At 39.9% G+C, this 17,770-nt stretch overlaps 1 protein-coding gene across 1 annotated transcript in view; it reads right to left on the reverse strand.

The window, feature by feature from the left end:
- Positions 1-2,867: 2,867 nt before the first annotated feature.
- LOC131838269 (RNA polymerase II subunit A C-terminal domain phosphatase SSU72-like) overlaps positions 2,868-17,770 on the reverse strand; it is a 42,294-nt gene continuing 27,391 nt past the window's right edge. Inside the window, exon 2 of the mRNA XM_059184546.1 lies at positions 2,868-3,238. Within this exon, the coding sequence (XP_059040529.1) occupies positions 2,868-3,238 (371 nt within the window). The remainder of the gene's footprint in view (positions 3,239-17,770) is intronic.

A 17,770-nucleotide genomic window follows, 5' to 3' on the forward strand; every position in this document is an offset into this window, starting at 1 on the left:
GTCTAATAAATAAATCTTTTTTTTTTAAATAAATTCTTCCAACATGCACTTAATGAGACCTACTATGCGAAAGGCCCCATATTTGGTATGGAGGATAAAAAGAATGAATATGGGGACGCCTGGGTGGCTCAGTTGGTTGAGCAGCTGCCTTCGGCTCAGGTCATGATCCCAGCGTCCTGGGATCGAGTCCCACATCGGGCTCCTTGCTGAGCAGGGAGCCTGCTTCTCCCTCTGCCTCTGCCTGCCATTCTGTCTGCCTGTGCTCGCTCTCTCCCCACCCTCTCTCTGATAAATAAATAAAAAATCTTTAAAAAAAAAAAAAAAAAAAAAAAGAATGAATATGACACAGATTGTGGGGAACACAGGCAAGTAAGTCAATAGCACGGCACAGAGTTTGTGTAATATGCACAATGTAATATGCAGAGGCCAAGTTCATCACAGACAGCACAGAGGAGGGGACCTAAATCAGAAAGGGTCTGGGAAGGTTTCTTTGAAAAAGTAATTCTGGCCCTAAATTTTGAAAACAAGAAGTTGGCTAAACAGAGGAGAGATTTCCAGATACTGCAACAGAAACCTCGTGAAGCAACAGGACAGAGCAAAGGAACTAGCTGAGTATGACCAGAATGAAGGGATGTGCATGTTTGGGATAGAGGTGGAACTGGGAGAAGTGGATTGAAAAAGATGTGACATAGAGAGGCAGGCAGGAGCGCCTGAGTGGCTCAGTGGGTTAAAGCCTGTGCCTTCCACTCGGGTCAGGATTCCAGGGTCCTGGGATCAAGCCCCTCATTGGGCTCTCTGCTCAGCAGGGTGACTGCTTCCCCCCCTCTCTCTGCCTGACTCTCTGCCTGACTCTCTGCCTACTTGAAATCTCTGTCTGTCAAATAAATAAATAAGATCTTTAAAGAGAGAGAGAGGTAGGCAGATGTATTAAGAAGGAGATCTGAACTTGACCTTGATATCCAGGCAATCGTGATACAATTGTAAGCAGAAATGTGATATCATGAGATTTAGAACATTTGCTCTGGCAATAGGATAGAGGATGATCAGAGGAACAAATTAAAACTCAGGGGATTAAGTGGGATGTTTTACATACATACAGGAGAAATATCCAACATCCATGGGCCGTCCAGGTGCTGGTCAGTTGTAGCTGACAAGTCAAATGGTGCCCTCTTGAAGCCATGTTCAGTTTTTCTAAGGTCACTGCCCAAGTTCAGGTCCTCATGATCTATGGCCTGGATTACCTAAAATGCCACCTCTAGTGCACTCCTCACATATCATTTACTCCATATTTTTATAGCACTTAGCATTCTTTAACATTTCTTCTTTTTTTTTCTTTAAGATTTTATTCATTCATCTGACAGAGATCACAAGTACACAGAGAGGCAGGCAGAAAAGGGGGAAGCAGGCTCCCTACTGAGCAGAGAGCCAGATGTGGGACTCTATCCCAGGACTCTGGGATCATGACCTGAGCCGAAGGCAGAGGCTTTAACCCACTGAGCCACCCAGGCGCCCCTCTTTAACATTTCTTAAGTATTTGCACACCTATCAACAGAGTGTGTGTGTGTGTGTGTGTGTGTGTGTGTGTCTAAGTCTGGGCTTCCATAGCAAAATACCATAGGCTGGGTGGCTTAACAGAAATTTACTTCTCACAGTTATGAGATGCTGGAAAGTCTAAGACCAAGGTGCTAGGTTTCATTCTGAGGTCTATTCTCTTGACTTGTACATGGCTGCCATTTTGTTGTATGCTCACATGGCCTTTTCCTGCTAGGAAGCAGGAAGGGAGAGTGATCTCACTTCCCTTTTTTTGGGCTGTCCAATTTTATTAGTAGAGTCACACCCTTTTACTTCATTTATACTTAATTGCCTCCTAAAGATGTTATCTCCAAAAACAGTCATACTGGGGGTTACGGCTTTACCATATGAATTTTAGGACACAGTTCAGTCCATAGCAACATATAGGCATATGCATTACTGTTTTGCTTTGTTTTTTAAAGATTTTATTTATTTATTTGACAGAGAGAGATCACAAGTAGGCAGAGAGGCAGGCAGAGAGAGAGAGGAGGAAGCAGGCTCCCTGCTGAGCAGAGAGCCCGACGTGGGACTCGATCCCAGGACCCTGAGATCATGACCTGAGTTGAAGGCAGTGGCTTAACCCACTGAACCACCCAGGCGCCCTGTTTGTTTGTTTGTTTGTTTGTTAATTTAAATTCAATTAGCCAACATATAATACAACATTAGTTTCAGATGTAGAGTTCAGCAATTCATCAGTCACATATAACACCAAGTGCTCATCACATCACGGGCTCTCCTTAATGCCAGTCACCCAGTTATCCCAACCCCCCACCCACCTCCCCATGTATTACTGATTTGTAAGAATCCTATTATGGAGTGCCTGGCTGGCTCAGTCAGTAGAGCATGTGACTTTCAATCTCAGGGTTGTGAGTTCAAGGTTTTTGTTTCCCCAACCCCCCCCCCAATCAAGATAAAGCCCATTGCTTTATTTAGGTGATTTGTACATTCCTGCAAGTTTGGAGGGTGGAAGGGAGGAACCACAATGAAAGCCACAAATTCATGGGGGAAATGTACTATAAACTGTTGTTTACTGTTTAGGGTAGAGGAAAAAAAAAAACTTTATAATCAACATCCCACTTGTAAGTACACGTGGGAGAGAGAAAACGTGATTGTTTTGAATCACGCATTTGTGTCTTTGCGTTTCCTATGCACAGTTTATTGGTACCACTGCCATCGACCAACAGAGTACCTGAAAGTAAAAACAAGCATCAGGAAGGAAAAAGTATTAACAAAAGGAAGCTCAAAAAGATGGCTTCAGGAGGGTGGGCAGCACACCTGGCGCCAGGCCAGCTGGGTCAGTAGAAGCAGACCGTGTGCAAGAAGGCTCTGCCGCTCTTCTCCTCAAACTCCTGAAGCAGCTCATCAATCTCGTTCTCCACGTCCTCCGTGTGCTGAATGCACTGACACAGCTCACAGATGAGGAATGCCCCCAAGGCGACCTCTTCGTGGCTGTCCTGGATGTCCACGTTGATGACGTGCACCGGCTGGCAGGTCTCCTGCTCTTTGGAATTCAGATCTTCCAACACCTGATCATACGCTCTCTCTTCACACGTGAGGATCAGATCGAACAGGTCTCTGCAGTTCTGGAATCTTTCTGGCTGTGGCTCAATCCTCTTATTTCTGTCCAACATATGTAAGATGCCATTCTGCGTGTAGAGTTCTTTGTCTCAAGCCTGAAAACTACTTTAAAAAAAATGTTCTTATCACAAAGATATTAACTTATAAATGTCCTCTCTTTAAATTCCGTATAACCAATTAATTCTCAGAAAACACTTTTGTTGATTTTTACTGAGTTTTTATAACCAAAGCAACATATTGTTGCTCTTGATAAACCAGCGTAATTCCATGAATATTGCTTGATATTTTTGTTAAGCAGTAAAATGAAAGCGAAACAACTAAGAGCACAAGCAGAGGGAAGGGAGAGAGAGAGGTGGGCAGAGGAAGAGGAAGAAGCAAACTCCCCACTGAGCAGGAAGCCCTATGAAGGGCTCAATCCCAGGACCCCGAGATCATGACCTGAGCCAAAAAGCAGATGCTTAACCAACTGAGCCCCACAGGAGCTCCCACTCAATTTTTTTTAATGCTATTTACAATGTTAACAGCTGCAGACATAACACACTTTTAAGTTTAATCTGCATCAACATTCTCTCCATAACTTTTAAGTCTACACAATCAACTAACTAATAAATTGAGCCTTGATCTGTAATGCCTGCTAGTGTTGCCATGTTGTAAATACCCTCACCACCGCCTATTTCAAACTATCAACATAGTGTCCCTGAGTGTGGAATTGGGAAGAGTTGTGCATAACACACCATTATGTAATATTCCCATCATGCAGATACAATAGACATAAATAACCTCAAGGGCATAGATAATGATAAAATGTAGTAAAAAAAAATTAAGAATGAATGAATTTTAAATGTTTATTATCTTTTTTTTTTTTTTTTAAGTAATCTCTGTGCCCAACATGGAGTTTGAACTCACAACCTTAAGATCAAGAGACTTACACTCTAAGGGTGCCTGGGTGGCTCGGTGGGTTAACCCTCTGCCTTTAGCTCACGTCATGATCTCAGGGTCCTGGGATCGAGCCCTGCATAGAGCTCCCTGCTCAGTGGGGAGCCTGCTTCCTCCTCTCCTTCTGCCTGCCTCTCTGCCTACTTGTGATCTCTCTCTTTCTGTCAAATAAATAAATGAAATCTAAAAAAAAAAGTTAAAAAAAAAGTCTTACACTTTACTGAGTCAGCCATGTCCCTCTGTTATCTCTTTTTAATACAACTTATTGCAAACGTGTACACTTATCCTTTTAATAATGGTTGGGCATAACAACCATCTCACAAAATTCTAAAAATTTAACAATCAGCTCTTGCAAGCCAATATGAGCTGGTTCCAGCATACCACTATGCCTCCTAAATCTCACTGCTCAGTGACCCTATCCGTAATCTCCCAATTTTCCCATCAGAAGAAAATCCCTCAATGAAACCCCTGCATATATTCTTATTCCTTTAGAGAATTCATTTAATCTTTTCTTATAATTCAATGACTTTACATTCTCAAAGGTCATACGTTTCAAGGAAGCAAACATGAGAAGCTTCACAATGGAGAATAGAAGGAGGTGGAAGACTTTCGGTTGATAGTCTTTTTTTTTTTTAAGATTTTATTTTTTTTTAAGATTTTTATTTATTTATTTGACAGACAGAGATCACAAGTAGGCAGAGAGGCAGGCAGAGAGAGAAAGGGAAGCAGGCTCCCTGCCAAGCAGAGAGCCCCATGCAGGGCTCGATCCCAGGACCCTGAAATCACAATCTGAGCTGAAGGCAGCGGCTTAACCCACTAAGCCACCCAGGCACCCTAAGATTTTATTTTTAAGTAATCTCTACACCCTGTATGGGTAAAAGGAAAAAAAGTTGCCCTGGGGCCTGCAAGGGGAGTCAGGACAAGGGGCCTCACGATTGTATCCAGAACTTCTTATTCAACATTTTACATTTTAAGGAGCAAGTGAGTGAATCTGAGGGATTAACATATATCCCAAAGCACAGTACAGTATTCCCAGGAGATCCCCAGGCTCACAAACGTCTCTGTGGCTCTTAGTAACTGTCAGCTCTGAGGATGTTGAGGCATGAAGGAAAACTATGGCAAGTTTGCTGGATTTCAAAAGGATTTGTTACCCAGTTAGAGTCATTCTTTCTCAACATCTTACTTCATGTTTCAGACTGTCCCTTTGTTTCGTGCCCTGGAAAATTTAACAGCTACTAAGATTTAGAAAATTGCAAGGGACGCCCTTTGGAATCTGGAAAGAACCAGTGTGCCAAGTTCTCAAAAAGATAAGTTTTAGGAAAACAAATACATGGGAGTTTGGCTTTGGTTCATTCCATTGAAATATGGAACACCCGTACATCTTTTAGAGAATTTGTTTGTGCTGCCAGGGATACGTGTATCACAGAAGTGAATTTTCTGCCATATTTGCTTCCGATTCTTTCTTTTTTAATCAGTGTATAGAGTTCAAACCCATCCCCATTCCATTATTCTAACAATCAGAGCTATCCTTTCACTGAAGTTACTGTATTCTTTCTGTTCATGTTTTTATACTTTTATTACATTATATTTGTATTATCTCTGTACTTGTACCATAAACAATTTATAGTGTGGATTAGTATCCTTGTACATTTTTAATAGATAGTCCTGAGATGCCTGGGTGACTCAGTTGGTTAAGTGACTTCCGCTCAGGTCATGATCTCAGAGACGTGGAATGGAGCCCAGCGTTGGGCTCTGCACTCAGGAGAGAATCTGCTTCTCCTTTTCTCTCTGGTTTTCCCCCAACTTGTGCTCTCTCCCCAATGGATAAAATCTTTTTAAAAAATGGATGATGCCATACTTCATGCATGGTCCTAGAATCTACTTTTTTCAGGATGCCTGGGTGGCTCATCGTTAAGCGCTGCCTTCGGCTCAGGTCATGATTCCAGAGTCCTGGGATCAAGTCCTGCACGGGGCTCCCTGCTCATCTGGAAGCCTGCTTCTCCCTCTCCCACTGTCCCTGCTTGTGTTCCCTCTCTCATTGTGTCTCTCTCTTTCAGATACATTAGTAAAATCTTAATTAAAAAAAGAATCCACTTTTTAAAAAATTATTTATTTTTTTCAGTGTAACAGTATTTATTGTTTTTGCACCACACCCAGTGCTCCATGCAATCCATGCCCTCTCTAATACCCACCACCTGGTCCCCCCAACCTCCAACCCCCTACCCCTTCAAAACCTTCAGATTGTTTTTCAGAGTCCATAGTCTCTCATGGTTCACCTCCCCTTCCAATTTCCCTCAACTCCCTTCTTCTCTCCATCTCCCCTTGTCCTCCATGCTATTTGTTATGCTCCACAAATAAGTGAAACCATATGATAATTGACTCTCTCTGCTTGACTTATTTCACTCAGTGTAATCTCTTCCAGTCCCGTCTATGTTGCTACAAAAGTTGGGTATTCATCCTTTCTGATGGAGGCATAATACTCCATAGTGTATATGGACCACATCTTCCTTATCCATTTGTCCGTTGAAGGGCATCTTAGTTCTTTCCACAGTTTGGTGACTGTGACCATTGCTGCTATAAGCATTGGGGTACAGATGGCCCTTCTTTTCACTACATCTGAATCTTTGTGGTAAATACCCAGTAGTGAAATTGCAGGGTCATACGGAAGCTCTATTTTTAATTTCTTGAGGAATCTCCACACTGTTCTCCAAAGTGGCTGCACCAACTTGCATTCCCACCAACAGTGTAAGAGGGTTCCCCTTTCTTCACATCCTCTCCAACACATGTTGTTTCCTGCCTCGCTAATTTTGGCCACTCTAACTGGTGTAAGGTGATATCTCAATGTGGTTTTAATTTGAATCTCCCTGATGGTTAGTGATGATGAACATTTTTTCATGTGTCTGATAGCCATTTGTATGTCTTCATTGGAGAAGTGTCTGTTCATATCTTCTGCCCATTTTTTATATGATTGTCTGTTTTGTGTGTGTTGAGTTTGAGGAGTTCATTATAGATCCTAGATATCAACCTTTTGTCTGTACTGTCATTTGCAAATATCTTCTCCCATTCCGTGGGTTGCCTCTTTGTTTTTTTGACTGTTTACTTTGCTGTGCAGAAGCTTTTGATCTTGATGAAGTCCCAAAAGTTCATCTTCACTTTTGTTTCCTTTGCCTTTGGAGACATATCTTGAAAGAAGTTGCTGTGGCTGATATCAAATACACTTCTTTTAATCAACATTGTGTTTAAGATGTAACAATGTTACTACACCTAGGTTCAGTTCATGTATTCTAGCTATCCTCTGGAATCCTATTTATGAATTACAAAAATGAATTTACTTGGCATCTTAAAGGACATATTTTTACCTTTAAAATCAATTCTGAAATGGACAGCTTTGCATGACAGTTTATCTAGAATAAGTATTTAGAAGTGGAATATAGGGGTCCTGACTGGCTCAGTTGGTGGAGCATGAAACTTTATCTCGGGGGTAGGGGTGAGTTGTGAGTTTGAATACCACATTGGGTATAGAGCTTACTAAAAAATAATAATAATAGGGACGCCTGGGTGTCTCAGTCGGTTAAGCTGCTGCCTTCGGCTCAGGTCATGATCCCAGGGTCCTGGGATCGAGTCCTGCATCAGGCTCCTTGCTCGGCAGGGAGCCTGCTTCTCTCTCCATCTCTGCCTGCCACTCTGCTTGTGCATTTACTCTCTCCCTCTCTCTCTCTGACAAATAAATAAATAAATAAAATCCTTTAAAAATATAATAATAAAAAGTAAATAAAAATAGAATTGCAATTGGTAGGTCAGGATGTCTTCAACTTTGTATATTAAAATAATTGCAAATTTATTCCTAGTGGTTGTACTTAGATTACAATAACATCTCTAATCCCAGGCAACATTTGTTATTCTTAGTTACCACCAATCTTATTTGTCTGGAAATGCTGTTTCATTTTGTCCTAAGGTGCATGTTCCTTAGTAGCCGTGAAGCTGAGCATCCTTTCATAACTTAATTGGCCATTCAGGTTTTCTATTCTGTGGTCTCTTCTTCTATTGGATTGTTTGTCTCTTATGCTATCTATTATTATTGGTTTGCTGGGGTTTTTTAAAAGTCTATTTAATATTAAAGTTATGTTTTGATACAAGTCCTTTGTTATGAGTTCAATTTTTTTCCTTTGCCTTTGAAAGCTAAATAAAAACTGTAAGTGAATATATGGGGAAAGGATGTTGGAACAATCTGTCCCACAACATTAGACCCCACGCTTAACTAGACACTGCCAGGCCATGGCCCCATGCACCTGTTAAATCAAGGTAAATGAGAAGGGCACAAACCTGTTGCTTTCCAAGTGGTTCGTGGTTTGCTTGCCCGATTTATGAAGGATGATATTCCCCATTAAAACGCTCTTCAGTGGTTTGACTTCGTTTTGTTGACTGACCCAGCATAATCATATGATTCTAATAATGGAGTTCCTTTTATTTTATTCTTTTTGTGTCTTCTGCATTCGCAGATGTGCCGAGGACTAAAAGGACCACAGATGTAGCTCTACATTGGAGGTTCTAGAAATGCTACAAAAAAGAAATCATTTATTTCGAGTGGATGAAAATAAGGAGATAACAACTTATCAGGTTTACTATAATTATTATTACAAATAATGCTCACTTTTAGTAACTAACAGATTTTCTTCTGCTGCTGTTTCTCCCTAGAACAGAAACATCATAAAGACTATATTTTCTCCATTTCTGTGTCATTCCCTTGGGCTTCAAATATAACTATAAATTCTTTTTTTCTTTTAAGATTTTATTTATTTGTCAGAGAGAGAGAGAGCAAAGAGTGCAAGGTGTGGGGGAGGGAAGAAACAGACAGAGGGAGAAGCAGGCTCCCCTCTGAGCAAGGATCCCAACTTGGGACTAGATCCCAGGACTCTGGGATCATGACCTGAGCTGAAGGCAGGCAACTAACAGCTAAGCCACCCAGCATCCCATAGATCCTGATGTGGATTCCAGGACAGTGTTTCAGGCAACTTGGGGACAATATAAAATATACTAAAGTCATAGTGGAAGAAGCTGAAGCCACTTTGCCAAGATATTTGATTCTCTAAGAGCTTTCAGTGGTTGGAGCTAACTATTGAATGTGGGGACATCTATCATTCTTCTTGTATAAGAAGTATCATGCATCATTTTATTTATGGGTAGATGTTATTTAAATCCCTTGCTTTTTTTATTTAACTATTGGAATATTTCCCCCAGGTGTATCTTTTTTTTTTTTTTCCAAAGATTTATTTATTAGAGAGAGAGAGCGCAAATGTGCAGGGGGAGGGGGCACAGAAGAGGAGAAAGAAAGAATCTTAAGCATGCTCCCTGCTGCTGAACAATAATCCCAATGCAGGGCTCCTCTCCTGACCCTGAGATAATGACCCGAGATGAAATCAAGAGTCAGATGCCTAAACAACTGAACCACCCAGGAACCCCTCCCCTTGTTTTTTGTTTGTTTGTTTGTTTTTAAGATTTTAGTTATTTGGGAGAGAGAGAGAGCACAAGGAAACACAGGGGCAGAGGGTGAGGAAGAAACAGACTCACTTCCAAGCAGGGAGCTCTTTGTGGGACTCAATCCCAGGACTCTGAGATCATGACCTGAGCTGAAGGCAGACGCCTAACCAACTGAGCCACCCAGGTGCTCCATCTCTGGTGTATTTTTTTTTTTTAAGATTTTACTTATTTATTTGACACACACAGAGAGAAATCACATATAGGCAGAGAGGGAGGCAGAGAGAGAGGAGGAAGCAGGCTCTCTGCTGAGCAGAGAGCCCGATGGGGGACTCGATCCCAGGACCCTGAGATCATGACCTGAGCCGAAGGCAGAGGCTTAACCCACTGAGCCATCCAGGCGCCCCTGGTGTATTTTTCTTTCAGTGTGTTTGGCAGTGTTAAGTCAAGGAGGCCATTAGAATGAAGTGGTGCTGATACCTTATCAGTGTAAGTAAACAATTCAAAACCAAAGCCTGTAGATGCCTCAAGGTTAAGAAAACAAAATCTATGGATAATCAATCACAAAGAGCTAACTAAACTTTCCAAACAGGGCTTATTTATTTATTTCCAAAGAAAAAAAAGTTTAAGCTATGGCCAATCAAATAACTTCCTTGCTTTGCTTCTGCCTTTCCTCTACAATAGAAGGCTTTCTTCTAGCTCCTGTCAGTGGAACACTTCTTACACTTCTGGTTTGGCACTGCCTGATTCAAATCGATTTCTGCTCAAGTAAGCTCTTAAAATTTTTAATATGCCTTTGTTTTATCTTTAATAATAGTGAGATAACTTACCAAATATACATGGTTGTCTTGGTAAGGGCTATCTTGGCTGTAAGTAACCAGAAATTAATACCAAACAGACTCGTGGGGGAAAAGGGGCAAAATAATTTACTACTTGAAAAGACTGGAAGGACTGTAATGATCCAAGCTTGGTTCTCAATGGGTTAAATCTGGCCCTATAATTTATTTATTTATTTAATTAAAAAAATTTTAAAAAACATTTTATTTATTTAAGAAAGAGTACAAGCGGGATGGGGGAGCAGAGGGGCGGGGCAGAAGAAGATGGAGAAGCAGATGCAGAGTTCAATCCCAGGACTCCAGGATTATGATCTGAGCCAAAGGCAGACACTTAACCAACTGAGGTATCAGGCACCTGATTTTTTTAAATTTATTTTTAAGTAAGCTCTATGCAACCCAGGAGATCAAGAGTCACAGGCTCTACTGACCGAGCCAGCCAGATCCCCCCACCGCGCGCGCACACACACACACACACACACACACACTCTTTTTTTTTTTCCTCTTTAAAGAGTGTGCTTGAATGTGAGGAGTTTTTTATTTTATTTTATTTTATTTTAAGATTCTATTTATTTATTCGACACAGAGAGAGAGAGAGAGAGAGAGAGAGAGAGAGAGAGAGATTACAAGTAGGCAGAGAGGCAGGCAGAGAGAGAAAGAGGGGAAGCAGGCTCCCCACTGAGCAAAGAGCCCAATGCGGGGCTTGATCCCAGAACCCTGAGATCATGACCTGAGTTGAAGGCAGAAACTTAACCCACTGAGCCACCCAGGCACCCTATTTTATTTTTAAAGTAAGTTCTACCCCCAACATGGGTCTTAAACTCTGGATCCAGAGATCAAGGGTCACATGCTCTACTAACTGAGCTGTCATGTGCCTCTGGTCTCAAAAATTCTTAATATATCATTAAGACAGTTGGGCCAGGCTTGGGTAATTCACCCACTCTTGTCTGAATGAAGTAGTAAGAGGAATATGTGTGGGATCAGTCTCATCTGAAACTCTAAGTCTGTTGCTATGAAAAGAACAAAGTATAAATGCCAGGAAACAAAAACAATATAATTCCACTTGAATCATCAGATTTTTATCTGATGCTTTTTATATTTTTGCTTCCCCCCCCAAACCATGTCTATCAATTTTGACTTGATAAGAGTTTCCTTAGGATGAACATCAGTTCCTGTTATCCAGCTTATTTTAATTGAAGGCGGAAAAGTCTGCTGTAACACAACCCCAAAGCTGAAGCTGTTGGCCACTAAAAGGCCATTATTCCTTTTGGCTAGAAATTGGCTGATGGAGCAAGAATTGATTCCAGAGTTATTGATGATTTGGCTCTCCCCAGTTTCCAAGGGGGATTCTACTGAACCATCAAGTCATCAATTTGCTCATTTCTGCTTCCATCAGTGATTAATGATCCTGAGGTTGGATAGGGAATCTTTGCAATTGCTAAGTGCTGAGTCATTCATCTCATTAGGAATACATTCCTACTTTTATTTGCTGCCCCAAAGGTAAGCCCCATAAGCTCTGCAGATATAGCATGAGTATGAGGTCTTACCTACGTATGTACATATATGTAAGTGTGTGTGCCTTTGTTTTTTGACTGAGCTATTTTTAAACTCTCTAAATTCTAGATAACTGATAGCAATACAACTAATTTCTTTCTAGTATGTTAGTTTTCTATAGCTGTTCTTAATTTAAAGATCACCACAAATTTGGCACACAATTTTACTCTCTTACAGTTCTATAAGCCGGAAGTCCCACACAGGTTGTGCTGGGCTACAATTAAGGTATCTGTAGGGCTCCATTCCATTCTAGAGACTGTACGGGAAATTATATTTCCTTGCCCTTTCTAGTTTTTAGAGACCACCCCATTCCTGAGCTCTTGGACCCCTTTTCTGTCTTCAAAGCCAGCAACATTGTATCTTTATGATCATCCTTCCACAGTTGCAGCTCCCTCTGGCCCTCCTGCTTACTCTCTTCCACTTTTAAAGACCCTTGTGTTTACACTGAGCCCACCTGAATGATCCAAAATAATCTCTATAATAAGGTCAACTGATTAGCAATCTTAATTCCATCTGCCTCTTCTTAATACCTCTTCACCATCTAACAGATTCCCAGGTTTTGAGGATTAGGCTGGACTAATTTGGAGGTGAGGGAAGGAGGCATTATTCTGCTTTCCGTCACCTATAGACATGCAAACAAATCCTGCCTGATGGAGGCTGAATCGAGGTCTCTACCACCCACTCCTAGAGCAAAATCTAGTTTTGCTTCCATTTCAACATTCCTTTACTCCATACAAAGTTGTAGTTCTTTGACTCCTCCTTTGAGCCAATTTTAGAAAATTTGCCAGTTCTCTCATTATTTAATGAACTATGTAAAGTTTTTGATGTGTTTATTTTATAATCCTATAAAGTAATTTCTTAGTTTATAAATATCATATATTTATATGTCATAATTTTACCTTATTTTGAAAATGTATCACAGGCTTAGGTACTAGAGGTTGAATATGATACACACACACACACACACACACACACACACGAGATACATCCTAGGGCTTCAGAAAATGAGGGTATCCCTCACTCTCTTCCATCTTCTTACAGATTTCAACATAAGCAGAAGACAGACCTGGCTGAGACTCTAACAGCTACTGGTTGAAAGTCAGAGATCAGGTTACTTCCTTCTGACATTAGAAACTCAAATTTGAATCCCAAGCAATACAAGGGAATTGTCTAAGGTCATCTGTTTATTACCCTAACTGGATTCCAGAAGTTTTCAATCTCCTTCCTAAAAAGAAAGCTAAGAGTGAACTTCCACCAATGAACTCCAATCATTGACCCACAAATAGTGTTTTTGCGAGATGAAGTGAAAATTTGAAGCATTTCTGCTTGAAAGTGCAAAGTATCCAGTTAATATTCACAAAGAAGTTGGAGTTTTGTTTCTTTTCTGATGCAGCAAGCAGCCTAGCTTTGTTTCTTTCACCTGAAGCTCTCAACCAGCCCCCAGAGCAATAGCTTCCTATAAGCTTTACCCTCTCTATTGAATCCAGTAGATCAAAATGTCCAGTAATCTAGAAGAAGCAAAGAAATTGAAGATAATGGACTTGAAGCTTCCTTATTACCAATCCAAATCCTTTTCATTTGCTATTTTATCACAGAGGAGCTGGCCAATAGCTCTATAGATCAAGATTGTGCTATCCAGCTATGCTTAAATTATAACAAAATTTCAGTAAAATAAAAATGTGAACAGTAACAAATAAATAACATATGATAGAATTTGATAGGGATTGCATTAAATGTATAGATTACTTTGGGTAATATAGACATTCTAATAATATTTGTTCTTCCAATCCTTGAGCATGGGGTGTTTTTCCATTTCTTTGTGTCATCTTCAGTTTCTTCTATCAGTGTTTTTTAAATTTTCTTTTACTTCTTTGGTAAAGTTTATTTCTAGGTATGGTTTTTGGTGCAATTGTAAATGGGATCAATTCCTTGATTTCTCTTTCTGCTGCTTCATTTTTGCTGTATAGAAATGCAACAGACTTTTGTATATTGATTTTGTATCCTGCAACTTTACTGAATTCATTGATCAGTTCTAGCACTTTTTTGTTGTAGATCTTTTGGGTTTTCTATATAGAGTATCATGTCATCTGTGAATTATGGAAGTTTGACTTCTTCATTGCCAATTGGATGTCTTTTATTTCCTTTTGTTGTATGATTGCTGAGGCTAGGACTTCCAGTACTATGTTTAACAGTGGTGAGAGTGGACATCCCTGTCTTGTTCCTGACCTTACAGGAAAAGCTCTCAGTTTTTCCCCATTGAAGATGATATTAGCTGTGGGTTTTTTTTTCATATAATGGGATTTGTAAGCTTGTTGGAAGTCTGAAAGAGTCAGTTTTGAGTGCTATATTTATCCTTTTTTAAAAATGTTAATTTTGTTTATTACTTAGAGAGCGTGTTTATTACTTGAGAGAGTAATAAGAGGGGGAGGAGCTGGGAGAGAAGAAGAGAGAGAAAGTGGAGAGAGAGAGAGAGAGAGAGAGAGAGAGAAGCAGACTCCTCCACGACTGCAGAACCCCTCCTGGGGCTTAATCCCACAATCCCAAAATCAGGACCTGAGCCAAAATCAAGAGTCAGACACTTAACCAACTGAGCCACCCAGGCACCCCTGTATATATCCTTTTGATCAAAGTTCAAAAGAATAATTTTATATTTATTTGTCTATGAGCTACATATTTTCTCTCCATTAGCAAAGAAAATTATTTGTATTCTATTTTTTAAAGTTTTTTTTTATTCTTTTATTATTTTTTTAAAATTCTGGTTAGTAGACATACAGTTCAATATTGGTTTCAGGAGTAGAGTTCAGTGGTTCATAATTTACATATAACACCTAGTGCTCATCATATAACAAGTGCCCTCCTTAATAACCATTGTTGGGCCCATGGTCAAAGGAAAGAGACTGATAGAGAGCGAAGGTCAAGCAAAGCTTTATTTCACGCCAAGCATCAAGAATCAAACCAACCATTCGGGGCCACTCTCGCAAAGAGGCGACCCCTCCCTGCCTTACAGACTAACTTTTATAGAGCAAAGGCCATGTGGTTGAGCCTGGCCACACACAGGTGGCCAATTGAATTACAATTCAGCCTATAGTAGCTGTTTGAACCAGCCTATCACTCTGGTCAGAATTGGCGCCCAAAAGGCACACAAAAGGCAGGGCCCACATTCTTTGGTAGTTAGGGAGATGGTATGTATGCTTTACTGATTGGACGTCTCCACCTGACCTGACTCATCCTTGCCTTCTGGGCTCTGTTATCTCTCCCTGACCTGACACGTCCTGGTATATGGGCTCTGTTATCAGGAGCTGGTCAGCCATATAGAAACGGTTGTTTCCCAGACCCGTTTCTAAGTGAGTTCCTCTGGGGGACAGGGTCAATCTAAGTTCACTGCATAAACAACCAAATGGCTGTTGTGCCGAGGTGGGGCTGTTCCGGCTAAGTAGGCCCTTACACTATCACCCACCTATCTCATCCCCCACCCACTTCCCTCCATCAACTCTGTTTGTTCCCCATAGTTAAGAGTTTTTTCTTTCTTTTTTTTTTTTTACTTATCAATATGCATTTTTTTTTACCTAGCAATAGTTTTTTTTTATTATTTGTTTCCCTCTCTCTCATTCCCCCTTCCATATGTTTATCCATTTTGCTTCCTAAATTCCACATATGAGTGAAATCATATGGTATTTGTCTTTCTCTGACTGACTTACTTCACTTAGCATGATACACTCTAGCTCCATCCACATCGTTGCAAATGTAAAGATCTTTGGTTCGTTTTTTAAAAACAGATTTTATTTATTTATTTATAAGAAGAGCTTAATTTTTTATTTTTTTAAGATTCCATTCATTTATTTGATTGACAGAGAGACACAGTGAGAAAGGGAACACAAGCAGGGAAAGTGGGAGAGAGAGAAGCAGGCTTCCCACCTAGGCCAATGAGGGGCTCAATCCTGGGACTCTGGGGTTATGTCCTGAGCAGAAGGCAGATGCTCAGCAACTGAGCCACCCAGGCGACCCAAAAGATTTTATTTATTTGACAGAGAGAGCACAAGCACGGGGAGCAGCAGAGGGAGAGGAAGAAGCAGACTCCTTACTGAACAGAGAACCCCTGAATCTAATGCAGATGCTTTACTGACTGAGCCACCCAGGCACCCCAGCAAATGTAAAGATTTTTTTAATATGTTTATCTTTACACCCAAAGTGGAGTTTGAACTCACAAACTTGAGATCAAGAGTTACATGCTGTACCGTCTAAGCTAGCCCAGTGCCCCTACATTTATCTGCATATGATTTACGTATTTCCTCTCTATTAGTGAAGAAAATTATTTATATTTTAAATTATAGGTTTCCGATGCTTTAACATTTTTCATTATGAAAATAATATATGTTTGGGGTAGATGGTTGGCTCAGTGGGTTCAGGTCATGATCTTAGGGTCCTAGGATGGAGCTTCTTGCTTAGCAGGGCGTCTGCTTCTCCCTCTGCCCCTCCCTCTGCTCATGAGGTCTCCCTCTCTCTCCCAGATAAAGAAATAAAATCTTTTTTTTTTTTTAAAGCAAATAATATATGTTTATATTAGAAACTTTGGAATAAAACATTTTAAGAATAAGAGAAAAAGTTATTCACAATATAAACATCCAGACAACCATTGGTTTTTATTAATGCCTAAGTGTTTGTTGGGCTTTTTTCTTATACTGTAATAATCTTTCATTTATAAAGTTTTTATATTGTTCTTCTCAGTTAATATAATAAGCAATTCCTATGTCATTGTTACATGATTTTTTATTGGCTACATAATTTCTCACCAGGTAGGTGTTTCATAGCTTAAGTAATATTTGCATATTTCTTATCTTTATGGCTATAATAGATATTTGCCTTTTATTGTAGCTTCAAAGATATTTATCCAAGTTTTTATTACTGCTTCTTGTTAAAAAATTTATATAAGTTTATGAAAACCAAAATTCAGTAGTTACATTAACAATTTCAAAACATAAAATTCATATTCCTTATTCTTAAATTTCTCCAGTAGAAGCTTTTAAAAAACCCCATAAAACTCAATACAGATCACTAAAAGATTTGTCCATGAGTCTACCTAGTTTTAAAGACAATTAGAAATTCTTCCCATTATAATCATTGTTATCCATATTGTATAATAATAAACATATACTGACCACAAGCTTAGTAAGAACAGCCTGTAAAAGTAAGCAACAAATATATTATACACAAATAAAACAAAATCCAGTTTTAATCACTATTCCCTTTGGTTCTGTTCAGAGCTGGTTTTTCAATATTCTTTCATTTATCCATTAAATATTGAAGGAGCCCTAACTAGATACCAGATATTGGGGAGGGAATAGGTAATAAGAAAGACTTTATTAGCTTTCATTCTAGGGCTAGCTGGATCATCTTCAAACTCTTTTTTTTTTTCCTGGGGTAAAACAAGATCTTCATTGTTGACAAGGTTTACTTGAGTTGCAGAAATTCTCCCGTTTTAGCCGGTACTCCCATCTTCGAACTCTTTAGCATGGTCTAGAGAATGTTCTCTGGGATCTGGCTGTTCATGGTGAAGAATCAGAACCCCATTCTGAGTTACTCTAAAGGCACAGTCCCACTCTTGATACTTGTGTCTTCAGTAGGAGCTGGTTAATGTGAATGTGGGAACTTCTAGAGGCTTGTTATAAAGTGAGGGCATGTTTGGGAAGGCTCAGAAAAAGGAAGTCCTGTGGAGAGGGCCGTCTTCACAGCAGCTTGTCCTAGACTGCAGTAACCCAATAAGAAGGAAGCTTGGGATTAAAAAAAAAAAAAGAAAGAAAGAAAGAAACAACCAAACTCTCTTT

Source organism: Mustela lutreola, chromosome 1 (genome assembly GCF_030435805.1).
Source record: "Mustela lutreola isolate mMusLut2 chromosome 1, mMusLut2.pri, whole genome shotgun sequence".
NCBI lineage: Eukaryota > Metazoa > Chordata > Mammalia > Carnivora > Mustelidae > Mustela > Mustela lutreola.